Source organism: Carcharhinus amblyrhynchos, chromosome 17 (genome assembly GCF_965287045.1).
Source record: "Carcharhinus amblyrhynchos chromosome 17, sCarAmb.v2.hapA, whole genome shotgun sequence".
NCBI classification, from domain to species: domain Eukaryota; kingdom Metazoa; phylum Chordata; class Chondrichthyes; order Carcharhiniformes; family Carcharhinidae; genus Carcharhinus; species Carcharhinus amblyrhynchos.
Window position 1 is genome coordinate 56,363,091 of NC_137340.1, and position 25,451 is coordinate 56,388,541.

The following is a 25,451-nucleotide window of genomic DNA, read 5'->3' on the forward strand; positions in this document are numbered from 1 at the left end:
GCTTTCAAATTCTTCAGACGGGGGCAGGGGGGTGCAGGGGTGGGGGGGGGGTGGGGGGGGGGGTGGGGGGTGCATATGTGGGGCTGGGGTGGGGGGCATGGGGGTGTGGGATGGGGGGCATGGAGGGTGGGCAGAGGGGGGAGGGATTGCAGAAAATTTTCAGCCTAAGCTGATGGAATGTTGTTGGATAGAATGTTAGGTGATATGGAACCGAGGTGGAGAAATGGAGTTAAGATGCAGATCCGCCACGATTTAGTTAGATGGCAGACCAGGTTCGAGGGACTGAATGGCATCCTCATTGAAATAAGTTACAACCTGGAAATGGGCCATTTGATCTAACTCAGCACAGGTTGGCATTAATAGTCATGTGACCTCATGTTGGTATCCCCAGTCATCATGTGGTCAGACTGTCTGAGATCAAAGGTCAGGTGTGAGGATGAACTGCTGGTTGTGCATGTCACTTGGAGCAGAGGAATGGGCTTTGCACAGGAATTGGACTGTCCCAGAACCCAGGAGTGATGGTTTAAGGGCAGCGTGTGTCTCCACTCACTGTTAATTCCAAACACACTCTGCACTAACTCATTTTTTATCTTCTGTTTTGTTGACAGTTCAAGGGGTTCAGAATAATCTCACAGCCACATCTGGCCTGGTCACCGGTAATACTCTAACCCAGACAAACTCTAACTCAGGTGAGTAACGCTCCAATAATCACAGCATCAACTCTCGTCATGTTACAGTGCCGTGTCTGCAGGATTAAGGAATAGCAACTAAACAAGATAGCTGGGTATAGAGTAACCAGTAACAGCCCAGCCACTTTGGCTGTGACTATGTCAATCTCCAGTCTGTATTGGGATCACTGGTCCCAGCAAAGCAAAACAGTTGGCCTCAGTGCCATTCCCTGTACCGGCTCTCTACAAAAACATAGGAGCAGGAGCGGGCCATTCAGCCCATCAAGCCTGCTGTGCCAGTCAATACGATCATATCTGATTATCCGCTTCGGTGTCTTTTCCCCACGCTATCCCCACATCACTTTATGTCATTGTTAATCAAAAATCTATCAATCTCAGTTTTAAATACACTCAGCGATTCCACTGGGCTAGGAGAACTTCAAACATTCACAACCCCCTGTGTAAAGAAATTTCTTCCCATCTCAATCCTAGGCAGCTTCCATCTTAATTTGAAACTGTGCCCTCTCGTTCTAGACTTCCCAACCAAGGGAAATATCTTACCCGTATTAACCACTGTCTATTCCTTTCAGTATTTTATGGTTTCAATAAGATCCTTTTGAACATCGATGCTTTCTAACCTCTAACCATTTAGCAAATAATCTGCATATTTCTTCCTGATACCAGAGTAAATAACTTCACAGTTTCCATAGTATATTCTACCTGCTGTGTCCTTGCCCAACTTCAGGAACTGTACCCCAGTGAGAGTCAGCACCTTCAGGAACTGTATCCCAGTGAGAGTCAGCACCTTCAGGAACTGTATCCCAGTGAGAGTCAGCACCTTCAGGAACTGTATCCCAGTGAGAGTCAGCACCTTCAGGAACTGTATCCCAGTGAGAGTCAGCACCTTCAGGAACTGTATCCCAGTGAGAATCAGCACCTTCAGGAACTGTATCCCAGTGAGAGTCAGCACCTTCAGGAACTGTATCCCAGTGAGAATCAGCACCTTCAGGAACTGTATCCCAGTGAGAGTCAGCACCTTCAGGAACTGTATCCCAGTGAGAATCAGCACCTTCAGGAACTGTATCCCAGTGAGAGTCAGCACCTTCAGGAACTGTATCCCAGTGAGAGTCAGCACCTTCAGGAACTGTATCCCAGTGAGAGTCAGCACCTTCAGGAACTGTATCCCAGTGAGAGTCAGCACCTTCAGGAACTGTATCCCAGTGAGAATCAGCACCTTCAGGAACTGTATCCCAGTGAGAATCAGCACCTTCAGGAACTGTATCCCAGTGAGAGTCAGCACCTTCAGGAACTGTATCCCAGTGAGAGTCAGCACCTTCAGGAACTGTATCCCAGTGAGAGTCAGCACCTTCAGGAACTGTATCCCAGTGACAGTCAGCACCTTCAGGAACTGTATCCCAGTGAGAGTCAGCATGGTGAGATGGGGTTTAGACACTGAGTGGTTTAGTCTGTTATTAATGCCTCTATTTATGTCAGTGTTATCACCGTGTTTGTTTAATTCTATTCTTGGTGCCTCGGGCTGCCGACTCTGCCTCTGCTCTCACGGACCCTGCAGCGCTGGGAGTGCAGAAAAATCTTGTGACAAATTCCAGTGTGGTGACCACAGGCCAGAGCAACTCCACAGGTTAGTGACTGTTACCCTGGAGACCACTGTACACGGATATCCCAGCACAGATATACCGGCAACCCCAGCATGGATATCCCAGCGCTCCCAGCGCACGTATATCCCAGCGCTCCCAGCGCACGGATATCCCAGCGCTCCCAGCATACGGATATCCCAACGCTCCCAGCACACGGATATCCCAGCGCTCCCAGCATACGGATATCCCAACGCTCCCAGCACACGGATATCCCAGTGCTCCCAGCACACGGATATCCCAGCGCTCCCAGCACACGGATATCCCAGCGCTCCCAGCACACGGATATCCCAGCGCTCCCAGCACACAGATATCCCAGCGCTCCCAGCATACGGATATCCCAACGCTCCCAGCATACGTATATCCCAGCGCTCCCAGCACACAGATATCCCAGCGCTCCCAGCACACGGATATCCCAGTGCTCCCAGCACACGGATATCCCAGTGCTCCCAGCACACAGATATCCCAGCGCTCCCAGCATACGGATATCCCAACGCTCCCAGCACACGGATATCGCAGCACTCCCAGCGCATGGATATCCCAGAGGCTGAAAAATGGCAAATGGAATTTAACGCAGACAAGTGTGAGGTATTGCACTTTGGAAGGACAAACCAAAGTAGAACGTACAGGGTAAATAGTAGGACACTGAAGAGTGCAGTTGAACAGAGGGATCTGGGAATACAGGTACAGAATTCCCTAAAAGTGACGTCACAGGTGGATAGGGTTGTAAAGAGTGCTTTTGGTACATTGGCCTTTATAAATCGGAGTATCGAGTATAAAAGTTGGAGTGTTATGGTAAGGTTATATAAGGCATTGGTGAGGCTGAATTTGGAGTATTGTGTACAGTTTTGGTCACCTAGTTACAGGAAGGATGTAAATAAGATTGAAAGAATGCAGAGAAGGTTCACAAGGATGTTGCCGGGACTTGAGAAGCTGAGTTACAGAGAGAGATTGAATAGGTTAGGACTTTATTCCCTGGAACGTAGTAGAATGAGGGGAGATTTGATAGAGGTGTATAAGATTTTGATGGGTATAGATAGAGTGAATGTAAGCAGGCTTTTTCCACTGAGGCTAGGGGAGAAAAAAACCAGAGGGCATGGGTTAAGGGTGAAAGGAGAAAAATTTAAAAGGAATATTAGGGGGGGGGATTCTTCACGCAGAGAGTGGTGGGAGTGTGGAATGAGCTGTCGGATAAAGTGGTAAATGTGGGGTCACTTTTAACATTTAAGAAAAACTTGGACAGGTTCATGGATGAGAGGGGTGTGGAGGGATATGGTCCACGTGCAGGTCAGTGGGACTAGGCAAAAAATGGTTCAGCACAGACAAGAAGAGCCAAAAGGCCTGTTTCTGAGCTGTAATTTTCTACGGTTCTATGGTCCCAGCACACTGATATCCCAGTGGTCCCAGCACACAGATATCCCGCACAGTATCAGGGTGTGTTGTTTGGGCTTTGGGGGTATTTGTGGGATATGGGTGTCGCTGGCTGGCCAGCATTTATTGCCCATCACTTGTTTCTCTTAGAGGACAGTTAAGAATCAATCACATTGCTGTGGCTCTGGAGTCACATGTAGGCCAGACCAGGTAGGGACAGCAGATTTCCTTCTCTAAAGAATATTAGTGAACCAGATGTGTTTTTCTGACAATTGACAATGGCTTCATGGTCAACAGTAGACTCTTAATTCCAGATATTTTTTATTGAATTCAAATTCCACCATCTGCCGTGGCAGGATTTGAACCCAAGTCCCCAGAATATTAGCTGAGTTTCTGGATTAAGATCTAGCGTTAATACCCCTCAGCCATCACCGCCCCGACCCCTGGATCAGGTCGGGATTTGAATCAGTTATCCTTGGGTCACAATGTTTCTCTCCACAGTCGGGACCACGGATGCTGACGATATTTTACGGAAAGATTACAAGTTTCTGCTGCTGGAGAAGGAAAATTCTCCCCCGAAGAAGGACACCGAGCTTCTGATCCTGAGCAAAGACACCGGCAAACTCTTCTCTGGCACTGCCGGCAACTTTACCGGTAATGCTCACACCCACCCACCGGCAGCGATTCCCCAGTCCCAGCCCAGCCAGACACAGACCCACCCCCCACCACCAAACACCCCCCCGCATCCAACCACCCAACCCCCAACCCCTACCCAACACCCAACCCCCACCCAACACCCAACCCCCACCCAACCCCCATCCAACACCCACCCAACCCCCACCCAACTCCCCCACCCCCACCCAACCCCACCATACCAAACCCCCACTCAACCCCCCCGCACCCCCACTCAACACCCAACCCCTACCCAACACCCCACCCAACCCCCACCCAACCCCCATCCAACACCCACCCAACCCCCCCACACCCACCCTCAGGGTCAGGATTAGGGTCAGTGTTAGGGTTAGGGTGAGGATAGGTTATGGAGGTTAAAGTGGTCTGGAGGTTACAACAGGGAAGTAAATATTTAGAGAGAGCATAACGTTGGAAAATAGTGGAACAAGACACAAGTACAGAATGCAGATTCCTGACAGCTAAAACCTTCACCCAATCTCCATTTGGTAAAAGTTCAGTCTCCTCACCTTTCATTCCCATTGCCCCCTGCGACTCCTCAGCCTCTTGCCCCCTGTAACACCCCCTACCACCTTGCACGTTGTTTTTAAGTGTCCAGATCTCCAACAACCTAGTCCTGGCCCCCCCATGCCAACACTATGATTAAGAAAGCCCACCAATGCCTCTATTTTCTCAGAAAAGGAAATTTGGCATGTCAGCTACAACTCTCACTAATTACCTCACATTAAGTTGATCTTTCTCTACACCCTACCTATGAGTGTAACACTACATTCTGCGCTCTCTCGTTTTGTGCTGTAGTTTTTCTATGTTTCCTTCTCTATGAACGGTATGCTTTGTCTGTATAGCGTGCAAGAGACAATTCTTTTCACTATATGCTAATACATGTGACAATAATAAATCAAATCAAATCATCCCCTTGCCTGGTCATCCCTGAATTCCCCTCCAACACTTTGCCCCATGTACTTCCTTGCTGCTTACATTTCCTTCATTGCTTTTGCCCTGTGTCCACTCAACCTCCACAACCCCATAGACTCTCACTCCGCTCTCCCCTCAAACCCAGCACACTCTGAGCCCTTTCAACACTCTCATCCCCTGCACTCCTTTCCTCGCTTGCCCAACCTTCTGCAGTCCCCATCAGCCCTGTCAGTCCATTGCACACACCCACCTCACCCTTTTTCCTGTCTGCTCCTATATCCCTGCACCCTTCAATCCTCTGCACTATCACAACTCCTGAACCCCATTGCCTCTTTGCCCCCTCACTTCTGCCCCTCCATCGTTCCCCTGCACCCACTCGACCTTGTGCTGCCTCACCTCCTTTCACTCCTGCACCCCCTCCTGCCCTCTGTATCCCCCATTCACCCTCTGGCCATGCTCTGGGCACAGGCTGATGGTGTCACAAGTGGAATGGGGGAGGTTAATGGAATGAAGTGTAGGCTTCCTGCTGTGAGACTCTGTGGGTTAAACTGATCCTGGGTTTATGCCTTTCAGCATCAGTGACAGATGGCGCATTGAAACAAGGGCATGTGCTCTCCAACGGCACAGCATCAGGAGTCAAGGCTCAAACCAATGGTAAGTAGAGGATAGAATAGACGAAGCAGGGAATCAGTGTCCCCAGCTGCTGGGAGGACCAACAGCAGTGGCTAAGATCCCCATATGTGCTGTTGCATTTCACAAACTGGTAATTTGTTGGAAATTAATCATTTTGGAGTTTAGTTAAAGCTTCAATCTCGATCTGATTCTCTCTCGCCCTTTCAGTTTCTCTCTCTTTGATACTTTCTATCACTCTTTCTTTGTTTCTAACTTTCTCTCTATTGCTCTATCCTACACAGTTGGCTGTTTCCTGGTGAAATGAGTATTCCTGTTTCTGTTTATCCAGCAGGTTTGAAAATGTCTACTAAGGACAAGGCCACGTATGCAGGTCAGTGAACAAACCCCGCTGCCCCTCCTGTGGCTCAAAGCCAAGCTGAAGGATTGGGTGAAATGCAGCGACAGTTCAAGGTTCAGTGGCTGTCGATATAAAAAGTGCTAAGCCCCTGTTTGTAAATTACACAATGATATAGCACAGAAAGAGAGCAGTTAGCCCAACATGCCTGTGACAGGTCTGTGAAAGAGCTAGCCAATTAATACCACACCCCGTCTCTGTCCCATAACCCTACAAATTTTCCTTCAATATTTACCCAATCTCTCTTTCGAAAGTTACTGTTGAATCTGCTTCCAACTGGCTTCCAGGTAGGTTCCAGATTAAAACAACTCATTCACAACAACTCACTCTGTGAAAAATGTTTCTCTCTGCTGCCTCTGGTGCTTTTCACAATTATTTTAAATTTGTGTCCCTTTGTCACCCACCCTCCTGCCATTGGAGACTTTTTTGTCTTATTTTCTATCCAAGCAAATCATGACTTAAAACACAGGGATTAGAAATTAGAAACAGGAGGAGGCCATTTGGCCCTTTGAGCCTGCTCTACCATTCATTGGATGATCATGGCTGATCATCCAACTCTATAGTCTGATCCCGCTCCCCCCCATACTCTTTGAACCATTTCGCCCCAAGAGGTGTATCTAATTCCTTTGTAAAAATATACAGGCCAGGGTTCTGGTTGAAGAAATGTCTCCTCACCTCCGTCCTAAATGGTCTACCCTGAATCCTTATCTGTGACCCCTGGTTCTGGACTCCCTCACCATCGGGTACATCCTCCCTGCATCTACCTTGTCTAGCCCTGTTAGAATTTTATAAGTCTCTATGAGATCCCCCTCATTCTTCTGAACTCCAGTGAAAACAATCCTAACCTGGTCAATCTCTCCTCATACATCAGTCCCCCCGGAATCAGCCTGGTAAACCTTCACTGCTCTCCCTCGAGAGCAAGAACATCCTTCCTCAGAAAAGGAGACCAAAACAGTACACAATACTCCAGGTGTGACCTCACCAAGGCCCCTGTATAATTACAACAACACATCCCTGCTCCTGTACTCGAAACCTCTCGCAATGAAGGCCAACATGCCGTTCACCTTCTTTACTGCCTGCTGCACCTGCATGCTTACCTTCAGTGACTGGTGCACAAGAACACCCAGGTCCCTCTGCACACTCCCCTCCCCCAAGTTACAGCCATTCAGGTAATGATCTGCCCTCCTGTTTTTGCTACCATAGTACATGGACAATAGTACATCCCAAAACCCTGCCGCTCTGCCTGTGAACTTGGAAAGACCCATCCTGTGGCTGTGTTGGAAATGTGATCACATCTCCTCTGCCTCTCTTTGCAGAGATCCGATCGAGTGAGGAGGATTTGGGCTCCATCCCCTCCTGGTGCTCCTGCTGTCGCTGCTGCAGCTGGTGGAAGTGGCTGCTGGGATTGCTCCTGGCCTGGTTACTGCTCCTAGGCCTTCTCTTCGGCCTCATCGCATTGGGTAAGTGCAGGTGGGGGTGGCGAGGGGAGGGGGTAGGGAACAGGAGCTGGAGGAAAGGCAGAGACTAGGGGCTGGGGAAGGCAGAGATCGGAGGTGGCACAATGATTAGCACTGTGCCTGACAGCGCCAGGGACCTGTGTTCGATTCCTGGCTTGGGTCACTGTCTGTGTGGAGTTTGCACATTCTCCTTGTGTCTGCATGGGTTTCCCCGGGGTGCTCCGGTTTCCTCCCACAGTCCAAAGACCTGCAGGTTAGGTGGATTGGCCATGCTAAATTCTCCCTCACTGTACCCAAACAGGCAACCAGAGTGTGGCGCCTAGGGGATTTTCACAGTAACTTCACTGCAGTGTTAATGTAAGCCTACTTGTGACTAATAAATAAACGTTAAACTTCAAAGCTTTAAACTTTAAACTTGAAACTTCAAAGCTCAATCTTATCAGCTCCAGGACATCTCTGCAGGAGTCCCTCAGGGGAGTGTCTGAGGCCCAACCACCTTCAGCTGCTTCATCAGTGACCTTCCCTCCATCATAAGGTCAGAAGCAGGGATGTTCCCCAATGATTGCACAATGTTCAGCACCATTCGCAACTCCTCAGATACTGAAGCAGTCCATGTTCAAATGCAGCAACATCTGGACAGTATCCAGGTTTGGGCTGACAAGTGGCAGTAACATTCACGCCACACAAACGCCAGACAATGATTGTCTCCAACAAGAGAGAATCTAACCATCACCCGTTGACATTCAATGGCATTATCATCACTGAGTCCCCCACCGTCAGCATTCAGGAGGTTAGCATTGGCCAACAACTGAACTGGACTCACCATAGAAATACTGCAGCTCCAGAGCAGGTCAGAATCTGGGCGTTCTGTGGTGAGTAACTCATCTCCTGACTCCCAAATCCCTGGGTCAAAATCCTGGAATTACATCCCTGACAGCACAGTGGGTGTACCTACACCTCAGGTCTTACAGCAGGTTCAAGAAGGCAGCTCACCATCACCTTCTCAGGGGCAATTAGGGATGGACAATAAATGCTGGCCAGCCCACAGCCTGTGAATGAATAAAAACAGTTATGGAGGAAAGTCCAGCCCTATATCTGAGTGTTCAGGGAGTGGGCAATGCCCTGGGGTTGGCTGGTGTGGGCTTTGTTTCAGGTAACCCAAGTAACCAGGTTGCCAGCTCCAATTGGATGCATTCCTGGAGCTTTGATCACTTCCTATTTTTCCCAGCTCCAGTGCTTTATAATACTGGGACTGAAGGGTTGAAGGGAAACAGACAATTTATCGGAATACGGCAGGAATATTACTCCCTGCTTTTCTCACAGCAGTGCTGAGGAGATTAACCTTCAACTCCTGTAGACTCCAGGGCAATCCAGGAGAGTTGGCAACCCCCCTGTCTATTCTTCCAATCACTCCTGAACTGTCTCCTGGTTGGATTGTGTTCAGGTTGAGCCCAGGTTAATCCACATGCCTCTCACCTTACAGCGGACGAGGTGAAGAAGCTGAAATCTCGTGTCAACGCGCTGGAAACTGGATCAAGATTTGAGAAGCAAGTTGCTGAGAAGGACCAGTTTGCCTCTGTGAATGGTGGGCCTGTGACCAGGCTGGACACAGAGTCTTGGAGCTCAGGAGATATCAAGCGTGACCTATGGAACCAGATCGAAGCCAAGCTACTGTCTCCGCAATATCGAGGTGAGAGCATCGTGCTGGTAAAATAGGCAAAGCACTTGGTGTTGGGTGATGGATTAAACACTGTGATACTCCTTGATCAATAAGGTTCAGGAAACAAGAGACCTTCATCAGCACATCATCTCTCTTTGGAAATCTCTTTCATCCCAAATCCCAGTACATCCCCATATCCCTCAATCCCAGTCTATCCCCATGTTCCCCCCTTTTAATTGTCCCCTCATCGCTGTTGTACCCTCAACTCAACTATCCTTTAAGTGAGAGAGCTCTGCCTGCCTGTCTGTCTATCCACTTGTCTGTCTGTCTGTCTGCCTGTCTGTCTATCTGCCTACGTATCCGTCTGTCTGTCTGTCTGTCTGCATGAGCCACATGGCTAGAGACATAGTGTGAGGTAGGGCAGAGACAGATGACTTTGAGTGATCCATAACTGCTCAGCTGAAAGTTCTGGATTGGGAATTATTTTTAGTCAGCAGACAGTAAATGTTCTTTAAGGGGGAAGTGATGGGACTGATGTCCCTCTTGCTGCTACCCAGGACTGAATCTGCTTATCTTTAATTACAGACTCGGTGAGAGGAGCACGAGGTAAGGAACCAATATGATGGAGCTTTAATTTTATTGGGATTTTCCCAGCTGGATGGTAACAGGCTGGTATGGATTGGGGGCAGATGGGGGTGGGAATGGGGGAGGCTGTGTTGTGATGGTTCTTCAGCTCATCCTCCCAGCCTGGGGGAGGGTGGAGGCGGTGGGAGTGGGGGGGAGGGGGCAGACAGTTGAATCAATTACCAACTAAATTCAGCCCCATTTCTGTGCCGTGCCAGCACTGTGTATCCGGCAGTGCAGCCCCCGCTGTGCACACTGACAGTCACAATGAGGCCTGAGGGCTTGGCAGTATGTCTCTCTGATTCTGTGTACTGGGTTCAGCACGGTGGTACAGTGGTTAGCGCTGCTGCCTCACAGTTCCAGGGACCCGTGTTCAATTCCACCTTGGGTCGCTGTCTGTGATGAGGCTGCACATTCTCCCCGTGTCTGTGTGGGTTTCCTCTGGGTGCTCCGGTTTCTTCCCACAGTCCAAAAGACATGCTAGTTAAGTAGATTGGCCATGCTAAATTCTCCCTCAGTGTACCCAAACAGACACCAGAGTGTGGCGACAAAGGATTTTCACAGTAACTTCATTGCAGTGTTAATGTAAGCCTACTTGTGACTAATAAATAAACTTTAATCTTTGTCTGTGACGTGTTCCTTTAGCTCCGTGTCCTGGAGCGTGACAGCCAGATTGTGGTCTGTTTCCTGATGCTATTCCCTTTCCAAATTTCCAGAGTGTTGGAGCTGAGTGGAAGGGGTTAGAGGTGGGGAAGGAAGGGAAATTAAAAGGAATGAGATGAGGAAGGGAGAATGAGTGTTGCGGAACACTGGTATCACGAGATTGCAGAAACCGTCCCTTTAATCACAGCATCCAGTAAACACAGACACAGATATTCTGGTTGGATTGTCCTTCACTATTCTGCCTCTGACACGGACTGCAGCTTTAGAAGTCACACATCTGCAGTTAAACATGTGAAAGAAAGTTCCTGTCAGCGATTCACTGCTCCTCTACGGGGTAAACTACTTAAGCTGAATAGAAATCACTGATGGCACGAGAACTTGCCCATTAACCCTCTTAGCCTGACTATAAAACCTGGGAAGAAGTTACAGTGTGTTCAGTGAGGTATAACTGGATTCCTAATACACACTGAACAACAGTGAAGAAAGTTATCTCCAATTGCAACAGGATCTTGATCAATTGGGCCAGTGGGCTGATGAATGGCAGATGGAATTTAATTTAGACAAATATTAGGTGATGCATTTTGATTGATTGAACCAGGGCAGGACTTACTCAGTTAATGGTAAGGCATTGGGGAGAGAACAAAGAGGTCTAGGGGTACATGTTCATAGCTCCTTGAAAGTGGAGTCACAGGTGGACAGAGTGGTGAAGAAGGCATTCAGCATGCTTGGTTTCATCAGTCAAAACATTGAATACAGGAGTTGGGACGTCTTGTTGAAGTTGTACAAGACATTGGTAAGACCCACACTTGGAATACTGTGTGCAATTCTGGTCACCCTTTTATAGAAAGGATATTATTAAACTAGAAAGAGTGCAGAAAAGATTTACTCGGATACTACTGGGACTTGATGGATTGAGTTATAAGGAGAGACTGGATAGGCTGGGACTTTTTTCTCTGGAGCGTAGGAAACTGAGGGTTGATCTTATAGAGGTTTATAAGATAATGAGGGGCACAGATCAGCTAGATAGTCAATATCTTTTCCCAAAGGTAGGGGAGTCTAAAACTAGAGGGCGTAGGTTTAAGGTGAGAGGGGAGAGATACAAAAGTGTCCAGAGGGGCAAGTTTTTTTCACAGAGGGTGGTGAGTGTCTGGAACAAGCTGCCAGAGGCAGTAATAGAGATCGATCCAATTTTGTCTTTTAAAAAGCATTTAGATAGTTGCATGAGTCAGATGGCTATAGACGGATATGGGCCAAATGCGGGCATTTGGGATTAGCTTAGGGGTTTAAAAAAAAGGGTGGCATGGACAAGTTGGGCCAAAGGGCCTGTTTCAATGTTGTAAACCTCTCTGACCCTATGACGAAATTCATAACTGCTCACAAACAGCCTCTCTGGCCCAGAAAACCCTGTTTAATTGTAATAAAATTCTAATAACAATTCTTTCTGTTCTACTTTCTTTCACCAGGTGAACCAGGGATGAAAGGTGAGCTGGAAAACTTCCTTTTGTTTGTAACTGTTTGCTCCTCTTCATGCTCCAGTTTGTGGCACTGTGTTCATCATTCACGTTATTCTGGCTGCTTCCACCTCAATAACTCTCACTGCCTGTCTCCTCCTCTCTATCTCCCTCCCTCCCTCCCACCATCCATCCCTCTATCACTGCCTCAGTCTCTGTCCATCTCTCTCCCCTCCTCCCTTCTACCTCTATCTGAATCACTCTCAATTCCACCTTCTCCAATATCACTCATTCCTCCCACTGAATCCTGATTAAATCTGATTCTTTGCCCTTTGGAAAGTGCATTACAGAGCATCTTAACTTGCTTTCTCTGCCTCTTTCCTATACTTTACAGTCTGATCTTCCACCTTCTCTCAATCTCTTCCACTTTCTTTTGGTGGATCTCTCTCATCTCTCAAATTGCGCTAATATTTTCTTTAATCTGTGTTTTTTTTTTAAGGTGACCCAGGACATCCTGGAATTCCAGGTAACTTTAATTTATGCCAAAGTGACTTGTACAGAACACAGTAACCTCAGGAAGATGAAATAATCAATCAATAGGCCTCAGTCTTTTCAGAAATCAATCTCACTCGCCCACCTCATCCGTATCCCTAAATCCCACCACTCCCCATATCCCTAAACCCCTCTTCTTCCTGTATCCCGAAATCCCACCTTCTCCCCATATCCCGAAATCCCACCTGTGTCCTGTATCCCTAAATCCTGCCTTCTCCCCCTATCCCTAAACCACACCTTCTTCCAGTTTTCTCCCAGTCCAAAGATATGCAGGTTAGGTGGATTGGCCATACTAAATTGCCCCTTAGTGTCAGGGGACTAGCTAGGGTAAATATGTGGGGTTACGGGGATAAGGTCTGGGTGGGATTGATGGGCCAAATGGCCTCCTTCTGTACTGTAGGATTCTATGATTCCAGTATTCCTAAACACTGTGATTTGACCCTGAGATCGAGAGGCTGTGATTATTTTGTGGTGAATGAAGTAGCAGCTGAGGACAGGCAGGAGGCGGTACTGTTCACAGTCTGCAGCACACACACTTACAACCCTGGTGTGGAGTTTAACCTCACACGCAGCTCCAGACACACTGGGGCAATTTTACCGACTCGTCCCACCGGCCATTGGCATGGTGAGCCGGTAAGATTGGACAAGGGGGGAGAAATCAGCTTTGCACTGGATTCTTGCCTCGTGTGATCTTGCTGCTCCCACTGCGGCAATTAAAGGGTGCAAAGCTAATTTCAATATGCATTAGCTGATTTTAATGTAATTAATGAGCCCCGGACGCTATCAGTGATGTCCAGGGTGGAGACAGGGGTATTGTGGGGAGTGGGGGGGGGGGAATTGCGGGGCAGCGATATCCAGGGTGGAGACTGGGGGATTGTCAGGGGGCAGTGGTGGGGTGGGGGGGGCGGGGGATGAAGCAGGGGGTGGAGTGGGGGTGTGGGGGGCAGGATGGGAGGTGTAGGGGGGCGGGGTGGGTGTGGGGGACAGGGTGGAGGGGTGAGGGCGGACTGGGGGGTATCTCCCAGTATGCTGTGCTCACTATGAGCGGGATTTTCTGGCCACACTTGCCCTAAAACCGGAAAATCCCATTCGAATCTTTCCATAGTTCATCCTCCCCAACCTGCTGCAATTCCCATGGTGGGCGGGAAAGGAAGCTCCCCACTATATGCACATGTGCACTGGGAGGTCAGGGCACCAGTGCAACGGTGCTCCTCAAACTCAGAAGCCAGCTTCCCAGTGAGAATAGTCTCCGTCCCCTCTACCTGCTGGCGAGAATCACATTTGGGCTCTTTTCCTCTATTGTGTCTGGGAGCTCATCCAAAAAATCAGTGTGAATCTCTCCTATTTTCATGCTCATTTGTCACTTAGAATTTGTTTGGTTAGATCGCCCCAAAAATCTTCAATCAGTTAGTCAACCTAGTTAAGAATCACGCTAACCCTTGACCTTCCGATATCATACAAAGCTAGAAATTTTATCCTGCAGTTAGTGAGGTAAGAGAGACAGTCTCCAGCTCTGTGGCCACACTTCACTGCCCAATTGCTGTTGGATGGTGAGCAGCAATGAGAACCTTAAAGAGCTGGTCTAAAGCTGAATTGTGATTATTTTATTATAATATTCCTCTACAGGTTCCCATGGTTCTCCTGGACGGGAAGGACAGCGAGGCCAGAAAGGAAACGCAGGTAAGGCCCAATGGGAGGATAGGGGGAGTGATTGACCAACAGGGGGATGAGGGCTGGTGGGGGAGGGGTGGCAGGGGAGGAGTGGTGGGGGAGGGGTGGTGAGGAGGGATGTTTATTGACCAACGGGGGGGCAGAGTGTATTATTGATCCATGGGAAAATGTGGGTTATGGTGGGGATGGGTAACAGTATGAGGGGCATGGGGGGCAGACATGGAACAGTGGGAGTTATTGACCAATGGAGGGACTGGTGTGTAGTTATTGACCAACGACGAGGGCTATTATTGATTAACTGGGGGATGGCGGGTATTATTGACCAATGAGAGGACAGCAGCTTGACCAGTGGGAGGATAGAGAGGAGTTTTAATGGGAACACAGAATCAATGATGATTGGTCTACTTCTTGTTTGATTTCAGGTGAACCTGGGGAGAAAGGCGCAAGAGGACCTCCAGGTGACTCTGGGTCATCAGCGAGGGGTAGTAAGGGAGAGAGAGGTGAGAGGATGAATCGTAACTCATCTATACCCTAACTATCTCAATAGCTCTATGGTTACGGTAACAGTCCTGATTTCACAGAGGATGGTGACAGCTCCTGCTGTTTCAGTCCTCATGGTAAGCCTGAGAGAAAGGGGAACCAGACCGGCTGGCCTCCACCTGGGCCTTACTGACCTCATGACTGTAGCACCGAGTTCCTGGCTGCATTCCTCTGCTGCACTCTCTCCTATTGGATGATGCACAGAACCAGAATCCCATGAAGAGAGGTTCCTGGACTGTGTCCATTCGACTCCTGCTCTTGACAACTCCTAGATTCACACTTGGTTTGATTTGATTTATTATTGTCACATGTATTAACATACAGTGAAAAATATTGCTTCTTGCACGCTATATGGACAAAGCATACCATTCATAGAGAAGGAAAGGAGAGAGTGCAGAATGCAGTGTTACAGTCGTAACTAGGGTGTAGAGAAAGATCAACTTCATGCAAGATAAGTCTATTCAAAAGTCTGACAGCTTCAGGGAAGAAGTTGTTCTTGAGTTAGTTGGGACATGACCTCAGACTTTTATATCTTTCTCCTGATGGAAGAAGGTGGAAGAGGGAATGCCCAGGGTGCGTGGGGGTCCTTAATTATGCTGACTGCTTTCCTGAGGCAGCGGGAAGTGTAGACAGTCACTGGATGGGAGGCTGGTTTGCGTGGTTTGCGACTCTCTCATTGATTTTGATTGTAGTTTTGAGAGTTGCTGGATAGTTACACGTGGAGGATACAGAGGTAGAAGTGTCATTGAAAAATAGGGAAAGCCTGTTGAAATAAAAGAACATTTCCTACCTTCCACGTGTATCCAGATGAAGAGAATTTCAATCCTTCTGGCCCAATGGAATTCTGTTGGTCCTGACTGTTTCTCCAGTTGGTGGGGATCAGAGGCCTGGCTGTGATTCGGTTTCATTGTCTTTGCTTAGTTTGAACATGCTGTTTGTTTTTTTTCAGGTGAGCCGGGATTTCCCGGACCTCCAGGACTACCCGGAATGAAAGGTATGAGTGAGGAATACACTTCCCTGAGAGGCTGGGACTCTGCACAAGCATGAAGCTGCCATTAGTCCGCAGAGCTTGTTCATGGTGTAGACAGGCGATTATAGAGAGGGTGATGGGAGAGAGAAGCAAAGACCTCGGAGAGCGGTCACAGAACAGGGAATAAGGAGCATCTACAAAACTATAATATTAGGAAGCATAAAAAGAAACAGTGATGTATTCTACAGACACAATAAATGCTGAACTCACCACGAAAAAAAAACAGTATTCATATTCCCATCTTTGCTGTGGTTTTCCATCTGGGCAGCAGGTCAGGGTCACTGGGGGGTCTCCGTGACGGGGTCACTGGGGGGTCTCTGTGACGGGGTCACTGTGGGGTCTCCGTGACGGGGTCACTGTGGGGTCCCCGTGACGGGGTCACTGTGGGGTCTCCGTGACGGGGTCACTGTGGGGTCTCCGTGACGGGGTCACTGGGGGGTCTCCGTGACGGGGTCACTGGGGGGTCTCCGTGACGGGGTCACTGGGGGGTCTCCGTGACGGGGTCACTGTGGGGTCCCCGTGACGGGGTCACTGTGGGGTCTCCGTGACGGGGTCACTGTGGGGTCTCCGTGACGGGGTCACTGGGGGGTCTCCGTGACGGCGTCACTGGGGGGTCTCCGTGACGGGGTCACTGGGGGGTCTCCGTGACGGCGTCACTGGGGGGTCTCCGTGACGGGGTCACTGTGGGGTCTCCGTGACGGGGTCACTGGGGGGTCTCCGTGACGGCGTCACTGGGGGGTCTCCGTGACGGGGTCACTGTGGGGTCTCCGTGACGGGGTCACTGGGGGGGTCTCCGTGACGGCGTCACTGGGGGGGTCTCCGTGACGGCGTCACTGGGGGGTCTCCGTTATTGCGCCGAATCCTCCATCTTGGCTGGCAGCAGTAGCGGGGTGTGAATGGTCAGAGAATTCCAGCCAACATTTCCATTTGTGGATGAGAGCAGAACTAGAGTCTATAAATAAAAGATAATCTGTAATAATCCAATAGGGAATTCAGGAGAAACTTCTTTATTTAACGGGGGGGAGAATGTGGATCTAATCAGGATTATCCAGTCAGATTGTGAATGTCTTGTCATACTGAGCAGTTTCAGAAAGAGTTTATACAGATGAGAAGTTTCTTCAGTGTAGGCTGTCACCATTAAACTGAACTACACCACATTAGAAAGAAAGAACTTATATTCACATCTAATCCCCCACATCTTCAGGATGACCCAGAGTGTCACACCCAATGAAAGCCATGTGGTGCAGTGACTGTTGTGTTGGTAAGGAGGGTAATGGGAGAAATTACCAATAATATGCTGGTGTTGATTGGAAGAATATTGGATAAGACTAGGAGAATTCCCTGTTTCTCTATAAAAGCAGCCATGGTTTATATACAGTGACTGCCAGAGATGGGAAAATTGGAATTGGCTGAGCAAGCATTCACCTTACTGATTACACAGCCAGAAATTCATTTAATGTTAAAGTACCAGCCACTTTAAAATCCATTCTAATAATCAGTGACTGTGTGGCCTTGACAATGGTAGCAAACATTTTGCCTAACTGTATGCTACACTCTCCCACTCAATGCCACTTTGGGGTGAGAATCGGTGCTGTTATTACAACATCTTTCCAAAGAATTCAACAAAGAATTCAACATACTAATTACCTTGAGAACCTTGCATTCCAGTCGCTCCTGTGAAGGATACAGAAGGTGAATGAAATCACTGGAATGCAAAGTTCTCAAGGTAATTAGTATGTTGAATTCTTTGTTGAATTCTTTGGAAAGATGTTGTAATAACAGCACCGATTCTCACCCCAAAGTGGCATTGAGTGGGAGAGTGTAGCATACAGTTAGGCAAAATGTTTGCTACCATTGTCAAGGCCACACAGTCACTGATTATTAGAATGGATTTTAAAGTGGCTGGTACTTTAACATTAAATGAATTTCTGGCTGTGTAATCAGTAAGGTGAATGCTTGCTCAGCCAATTCCAATTTTCCCATCTCTGGCAGTCACTGTATATAAACCATGGCTGCATTTATAGAGAAACAGAGAATTCTCCCAGTCTTATCCAATATTCTTCCAATTAACACCAGCATATTATTGGTAATTTCTCCCATTACCCTCCTTACCAACACAACAGTCACTGCACCACATGGCTTTCATTGGGTGTGACACTCTGGGTCATCCTGAAGATGTGGGGGATTAGTTGTGAATATAAGTTCTTTCTTTCTAATGTGGTGTAGTTCAGTTTAATGGTGACAGCCTTGTAATATTTCCTGTTTCCTCTGATGTGGGCCATTGGTTATGGACAGGAAATGACCATTTCTCAAGAGTCGATGTGGGTTCAGGAAGCACTTGTTGATCAGGGGAGTAACAATGATCCATGAAGTCAAGAGGAGAATCTGGTGTCACCACATTGAGTGTCAATGTCAGCCTCTCACCTTGCTCTGTCTGAGCACAATTCTAAACCCCCCCTAGCATTTCATGGAGCTGGCAATCCCAGCAACTGAGTGAGAACCTGGCAGGAGAAGGATGTGAGAGGAGATTAGCAGTAATTTCTGAATACTAATGCGGATTGTTACTTTTCCATAGGTTCACCAGGATCTTCAGGGTTCAAAGGAGAAGCTGGCTCTCCAGGTCCAAAAGGTAAATACCAGAGAGCGGTCAATGAGGTGAGAGTTAGTTTTGCAAACAGACAAAGATGGGATGTGAGCATTCGAAAGGTAGAATATTTCTTCATGGAAATTAGCCTCTATTTCAGTGAGTGATTCTGAGCTGATCGGTTCTAACACGATTCCTCCAGCCCTTCGGCCCAACTTGTCCACACCGCCCTTTTTTTTAAAACCCCTAAGTTAATCCAAATTGCCTGCATTTGGCCCATATCCCCCTATCATACCCGTGTAACTATCTAAATGCTTTTTGAAAGATAAAATTGTATCCGCCTCTACTACTACTTCTGGCAGCTTGTTCCAGACACTCACCACCCTCTGTGTGAAAAAATTGCCCCTCTGGACACTTTTGTATCTCTCCCCTCTCATCTTAAACCTATGCCCTCTAGTTTTAGACTCCCCTACCTTTGGGAAAAGATATTGACTATCTACCTTGTCTATGCCTCTCATTATTTTATAGACCTCTATATGGTCACCCCTCAGTCTCCTGCGCTCCAGAGAAAAAAGTCCAGTCTATTCAGCCTCTCCTTATAACTCAATCCATCAAGTCCTGGTAGCATCCCAGTAAATCTTTTCTGCATAGCATCTGATGCTCTGATAACATCAATACAGCTTTTATTGATGGTTCCTTTGTGTCTAAAGTGTCTGTGTATTTTATTAGCTTGTGAGTCTTGTCCTTGTGAAGTATTTACAGCATTTCCCTGACATTGTGAAAATCCCTTTCTGCTCTAGGTGAACGTGGATTGAATGGCCTCCCTGGAGTTAAAGGTACAGAGTCGGATTTAATGTTACAGCAATCAATTGTTCTTTTGCATTTGTTAACCTTCACTGACTGTATTATGAGTGATTCCCCCATCAAGACCAGCTCCATATTCCAGATTATTTTAGTTTTATTGTCTGTAACTATTCCCTTATGTTGTAATTCCAGGTGATACTGGAGAGCGGGGTTCTCGAGGGTTACAGGGTAAGTAGTTTCTTACTGGGGCGATATTACAAGGGTCACAAAGGTACCAAGCTCAGTGCTGTCACTTGCCCACAATGATGCCACTGAACCTTAATTACTTATAATGATACTTATAACAGTGCCAAATTTTCCAAATCCTCAGTTTTGCTGTTTAGTTTGTCCAATGAATGGCGTTGGCATTGCTGCAGTACTGTACAATGCCAGTTTCACAGATTAACTCAGGCCAGAATGGCAGGAGAGGCCCTTCATTCACTTTAATTACCATCTTAAGGATCTCAATTGCAGCAGGGCAGGAAGAACATCTATGTACCTTATGTGCTTTCATCAGTTTCTGTTTTGTAATAATATATCTCAGCTATGTGGGGAAATGCTGTTGACCGATGGCTAATCATAGAGTCATAGTGAACATCCTGAGGTTCCTTTGGTCTGAAGGTGCCAAATTCATTTCCAGAGGATGCTTTGAACTGGTTAGAAAAACAGGTGGTAGTAGATATGGCCAGTCCCCCCTCCCGGCCATTTTCCCCCTCCCTCTCCCCCACTCACTTGCAGGCCCATCGTGCAGCTGGTGGGCTAGTGATTAGGGTCAGCAACACTGATTGGATGTATTCATCATATGACTTCCCAGTATAGTGGCACAGTGGTTAGCACTGCTGCCTCACAGCGCCAGGAACCTGGGTTCAATTCTGGCTTAGGTCACTATCTGTGTGGAGTTTGCATGTTCTCCCCATGTCTGTATGGGTTTCCTCTGAATGCTCCGGTTTCCTCCCACATTCTGAAAGACATGCTGGTTAATCCCCCTTAATGTCAGGGGGGATTAGCTAGGTTAAATGTATGGGGTCACGGGGATAGGGCCTGGGTGGGATTGTTGTCAGTGCAGACTCGATGGGCTGAATGGCCTCTTTCTGCATTGTAAGGATTCTATAGTTCCAACCTTAGGCTTTTGCTGTTGGTTGCTTGGTAACCTGTCTTCCTGCTGCATTACCTTCCAGCCAATGAGAAAATGAATCACTCTGCTACTCCAGATGGGGAAAGCTGATGTGATTTATCTTGGAATAGCCAGTGCCTCAGTGTTGGGCTTACTCACAACAATGTTTAGGACCAAGAGCTTTAAACTGGGGATTCCAGGAGTGTGGGAGAGTCTTATTGCCGATCACTCTGTTTGTTCTGAGGGAGGTGATGGAGCACGGCCTCAGAACTGGGATTCTCTCCCCAGCCCCACGTGACCCTAGCAACAGAGGAGGTTTCTACTTGGTCATAAGATCAGAGCAGGAAGAATACAGACACTCTCTAACTGCACTAATGGCCTTTCCTTGGCTCCTTGCAGGTGAACCAGGTCCCCGTGGGTTGCCTGGGGCAATCGGAGAACCAGGACAGAAGGGATCAACTGGTGAGTAATTCAATCACATTGGGAAGATCGGAAAGGAATGGATTTTTGTAGGGATGTATGGAGAAGTCTTTTTGTGCGGGTTGTGGGGGGTGGGGGGGTGCGGTTTGCATGGAGTTAGCTTTTTTGGGGGGTTTTTGGGGAGTGGGTTTTTTGGGAGCAGAGTTTTTGTGTGGGGTTTTTGTGTAGGGTTTTGTGTGGGGGTTTTTGTGTAGGGATTTGTGGGGGGGTTTTTGTGTAGGGTTTTGTGTGGGGGTTTTGTGTGGGGGTTTTTGTGTAGGGATTTGTGTGGGAGTTTTTGTGTAGGTTTTTGTGTGGGGTTTTTGTGTAGGGATTTGTGTGGGGGTTTTTGTGTAGGGTTTTGTGTGGGGGTTTTTGTGTAGGGTTTTGTGTGGGGGTTTTTGTGTAGGGTTTTCTGTGGGGGTTTTGTGTAGGGTTTTGTGTGGGGGTTTTGTGTGGGGGTTTTCTTTGTGGAGTTGGGTGATGTGCTGATGAATTCTCTTCTCCTTTCTCAGGTTCTCCAGGAGCTGATGGTCAGCATGGACAGCGAGGTAAATCCAGCACCCAACTGAATAACAGAGAGCAGAGGGAGAATGGGGAGACTTGGGGAGAAAGGAGGCATGGTGGTGACTGGGGACGGAGCCCCTGGAGCTGGGGTTAATGGGGGCAGCTTAATGGTAATGGGGCTGTTTGGGGCGCAGTGACTGAGGGTACGATGTCCGGGGTGACTAGTGACATTACACTGAGTGAAAGTGCACGTACCAGGAAGGAGTAATTGGGAGAGAGCTGAAAGGCAGAGGGGTTGGGGATATTAGGATGAGAGAGTGGAATGGGGAGAGGGTGATTCGTGTGTGATCTGAATAAATGACGGTTCTGATTCTTTACAACAGGTGCACAAGGAATACGAGGTTTACCAGGGTTACCTGGAGACCCAGGTCCCCGCGGTGAGTAAAGCAGCTACATTGACAGATATTCTCTGGGAGTTAGAAACCTCTCCCAACAATTTACACTGCACTGCCTGAGAACCTGTCACATTCAGTAAAGACTGGCTTTAATACCTCAGTACTAACCACAGTAGTACCCTCAGCACTGACCCTCTGACAGTGCGGCACTCCCTCAGTACTGACCTTCTGACCGTGCGGCACTCCCTCAGCACTGACCCTCTGACAGTGCAGCACTCCCTCAGTACTGAACTTCTGACAGTGCGGCACTCCCTCAGCACTGACCCTCTGACAGTGCGGCACTCCCTCAGTACTGACCTTCTGACCGTGCGGCACTCCCTCAGCACTGACCCTCTGACAGTGCAGCACTCCCTCAGTACTGAACTTCTCACAGTGCGGCACTCCCTCAGTATTGACCTTCTGACAGTGCGGCACTCCCTCAGCACTGACCCTCTGACAGTGCAGCACTCCCTCAGCACTGACCCTCTGACAGTGCAGCACTCCCTCAGTACTGAACTTCTCACAGTGCGGCACTCCCTCAGTACTGACCCTCTGACAGTGCGGCACTCCCTCAGCACTGACCCTCTGACAGTGTGGCACTCCCTCAGTACTGACCCTCTGACAGTGCGGCACTCCCTCAGTACTGACCCTCTGACAGTGCGGCACTCCCTCAGTACTGACCTTCTGACAGTGCGGCACTCCCTCAGTACTGACCTTCTGACAGTGCGGCACTCCCTCAGTACTGACCTTCTGACAGTGCAGCACTCCCTCAGCACTGACCCTCTGACAGTGCGGCACTCCCTCAGCACTGACCCTCTGACAGTGCGGCACTCCCTCAGCACTGACCCTCTGACAGTGCGGCACTCCCTCAGCACTGAACCTCTGACAGTGCGGCACTCCCTCAGCACTGACCCTCTGACAGTGCGGCACTCCCTCAGTACTGACCCTCTGACAGTGCGGCACTCCCTCAGCACTGACCCTCTGACAGTGCGGCACTCCCTCAGTACTGACCCTCTGACAGTGCGGCACTCCCTCAGTGATTGCTATTGAGCCAAGCAGACACAGGTCTGGTTTAATGCTGTAACTATTGATTTTTTTTTACAGGTGAACCCGGTACCCCTGGAAAAATTGTGAACGTTCGAGGTGAGTGGAGTTGGAGTCTTGGGAAGCAAGAGGCCATTCAGCCCTTTGAAACTGTTACACAGGAACAGGGGGAGGCCATTCAGCCCCTCAAGCCTGTTACATTGAACAAGAGGAGGCCATTCAGCCCCTCAAGCCTGTTACACAGGAACAGGATGAGGCCATTCAGCCTGTTCAGCCCATTCTGTTATTCGAAGCGATCATGTTTAACCTGTAATTGAAACCCGTGCACAAACCTGCCTGTGATTGGGAGACTCTGTTTTGTAATTGTTATGGATCTGATACTGATCAATTTCACTCTTTCAGGATCAGAGAGATCGGAGGTTATACAGGGACCCCCGGGACCTCCTGGACCACCCGGACGCCCAGGACGATCAGGTAGATACACAGATGGTAATGGAAGCACTCATGCTTCTCCTCTCCTGGGAGTGAATGTTAGAAAGGAGGTCACTGAGGCACTGCTCAAGTGTAACTCGAGATAACTGGGTCACACAGGTCATGCCTCACCTTCCTGACCCCTGACCGACTGATACTAACATGTATGTTCAAATTAACATGTATGTTCAAGTCACAAAGCAGGAGCTTTACTCTGTATCTAACCCCGTGCTGTACCTGTCCTGGGAGTGTTTGATGGGGGGACAGTGTAGAGGGAGCTTTACTCTGTATCTAACCCCGTGCTGTATCTGTCCTGGGAGTGTTTGATGAGGGGGACAGTGTAGAGGGAGCTTTACTCTGTATCTAACCCCGTGCTGTACCTGTCCTGGGAGTGTTTGATGGGGGGACAGTGTAGAGGGAGCTTTACTCTGTATCTAACCCCGTGCTGTACCTGTCCTGGGAACCATAGAGATATAGAGTTTTACAGAAACAGGCCCTTTGGCCCAACTTGTTCATGTTCCCTTTTCTTTAATCACTAAGTTAGTCCGAATTGACCACGTTCGGCCTATATCCCTCTATATCATCGTACCCATGTAACTGTCTAGATACTGCAGAGCCCTGAGTGAACCCTCTGGGGTCAGATTTAAATCCCATCACAGCAGCTTGTAGAATTTAAATTAATTTTATAAACTCTGGAACTGAAGGCTAGTCTCAGTAACGGTGACCATGAAACTGTCACTGCTTGCTGCAAAAACCCATCTGGTTGACTAATGTCCTTTGGGGAAGGAAATCTGCCGTCCTTACTTGGTCTGGTCTACATGTGATTCCAGAGCCACAGCAGAGTTGGTTGACTCTAAGCTGCTTCTGAAATGGCTAAACGAGATACTCAGTTCAAGGGCAACTCGGGATGGGCAATAACTAACTGGCCCAGCCAGCAAGGTGTATATCTGGTGTAGAATGAAAAATGATGCTATTACATAACCCAACTAAATCCTTGTTATTCGACATCCTGCCCCACAGGAGAGAGTATTGTTGGATCCCCAGGACCACAAGGACCTGCAGGTCCCAAAGGTGAGAATGTTAATTATCGCTGATTAAAATCAAGCAGTGAATGGCTGGAATCCTTTCCTCACCCAGAAACACTTCAGGCAGCAAGGCTGCAGGGGTGGGAGGGGCTGCAGGGGTGGGGGGGGCTGCAGGGGTGGGGGGGGCTGCAGGGGTGGGAGGGGCTACAGGGGTGGAGGGGCTGCAGGGGTGGGAGGGGCTACAGGGGTGGAGGGGCTGCAGGGGTGGGAGGGGCTACAGGGGTGGGGGGGCTACAGGGGTGGGGGGGCTGCAGGGGTGGGGGGGTTACAGGGTGGGAGGAGCTGCAGGGCTGGGAGGGGCTACAGGGGTGGGGGGGGCTACAGGGGTGGGGGGGCTACAGGGGTGGGAGGGGCTACAGGGGTGGGAGGAGCTACAGGGGTGGGGGGGTGGCAGGGGTGGGAGGGATTACAGGGGTGGGAGGGGCTGCAGGGGTGGGGGGGCTACAGGGGTGGGGGGGGGCTACAGGGGTGGGGGGGGCTACAGGGGTGGGAGGGGCTACAGGGCTGGGGGGTGCAGGGGTGGGAGGGGCTACAGGGGTGGGGGGGGCTACAGAAGTGGGAGGGGCTGCAGGGGTGGGGGGGCTGCAGGGGTGGAAGGGGCTACAGGGGATTAGAGAGGAGAAATGAGGGGATGACAGGGTCAGGAATGTGTGCAGAGGAGATGGTGGGGAATAAGAGGGTTGGAAGGATGGGTGTAAAGTGGGGAGTGTTCCAGCACGGAGGGGAGGGCTCCGGAGGGGAGTGGAGAGGTTTGCGAAGGAGGTGTGCGTGGTGGGGCTGACTGTTGGCGCTGGTTTGTCCGTCCGTGCTGCTATGATATTTCACACTCTGTTTCCCAGGTGACACAGGGGAAGGTTCTCGGGGACCACCCGGGCTCCCTGGTGCTGCTGGGATACCGGGTGAGTGTTCAATATCATCATCTCCAACACAAACTAT

At 49.0% G+C, this 25,451-nt stretch overlaps 1 protein-coding gene across 1 annotated transcript in view; it reads left to right on the forward strand.

Annotated features, from left to right (window-relative positions):
- The window catches only part of LOC145354547 (uncharacterized), a 136,541-nt gene that overhangs the window by 45,016 nt on the left and 66,074 nt on the right, over positions 1 to 25,451 (forward strand). The window contains exons 13-37 of the mRNA XM_080205999.1: positions 609 to 689; positions 2,242 to 2,310; positions 4,196 to 4,348; positions 5,873 to 5,953; positions 6,261 to 6,302; positions 7,643 to 7,786; positions 9,267 to 9,473; positions 10,029 to 10,049; positions 12,194 to 12,211; positions 12,681 to 12,707; positions 14,360 to 14,413; positions 14,827 to 14,904; positions 15,894 to 15,944; positions 16,011 to 16,024; positions 17,209 to 17,215; positions 18,550 to 18,603; positions 19,359 to 19,394; positions 19,555 to 19,590; positions 20,915 to 20,977; positions 21,490 to 21,525; positions 21,865 to 21,918; positions 23,020 to 23,058; positions 23,362 to 23,433; positions 24,451 to 24,501; positions 25,355 to 25,414. Of these exons, the coding sequence (XP_080062125.1) occupies positions 609 to 689; positions 2,242 to 2,310; positions 4,196 to 4,348; positions 5,873 to 5,953; positions 6,261 to 6,302; positions 7,643 to 7,786; positions 9,267 to 9,473; positions 10,029 to 10,049; positions 12,194 to 12,211; positions 12,681 to 12,707; positions 14,360 to 14,413; positions 14,827 to 14,904; positions 15,894 to 15,944; positions 16,011 to 16,024; positions 17,209 to 17,215; positions 18,550 to 18,603; positions 19,359 to 19,394; positions 19,555 to 19,590; positions 20,915 to 20,977; positions 21,490 to 21,525; positions 21,865 to 21,918; positions 23,020 to 23,058; positions 23,362 to 23,433; positions 24,451 to 24,501; positions 25,355 to 25,414 (1,548 nt within the window). The remainder of the gene's footprint in view (positions 1 to 608; positions 690 to 2,241; positions 2,311 to 4,195; positions 4,349 to 5,872; positions 5,954 to 6,260; positions 6,303 to 7,642; positions 7,787 to 9,266; positions 9,474 to 10,028; positions 10,050 to 12,193; positions 12,212 to 12,680; positions 12,708 to 14,359; positions 14,414 to 14,826; positions 14,905 to 15,893; positions 15,945 to 16,010; positions 16,025 to 17,208; positions 17,216 to 18,549; positions 18,604 to 19,358; positions 19,395 to 19,554; positions 19,591 to 20,914; positions 20,978 to 21,489; positions 21,526 to 21,864; positions 21,919 to 23,019; positions 23,059 to 23,361; positions 23,434 to 24,450; positions 24,502 to 25,354; positions 25,415 to 25,451) is intronic.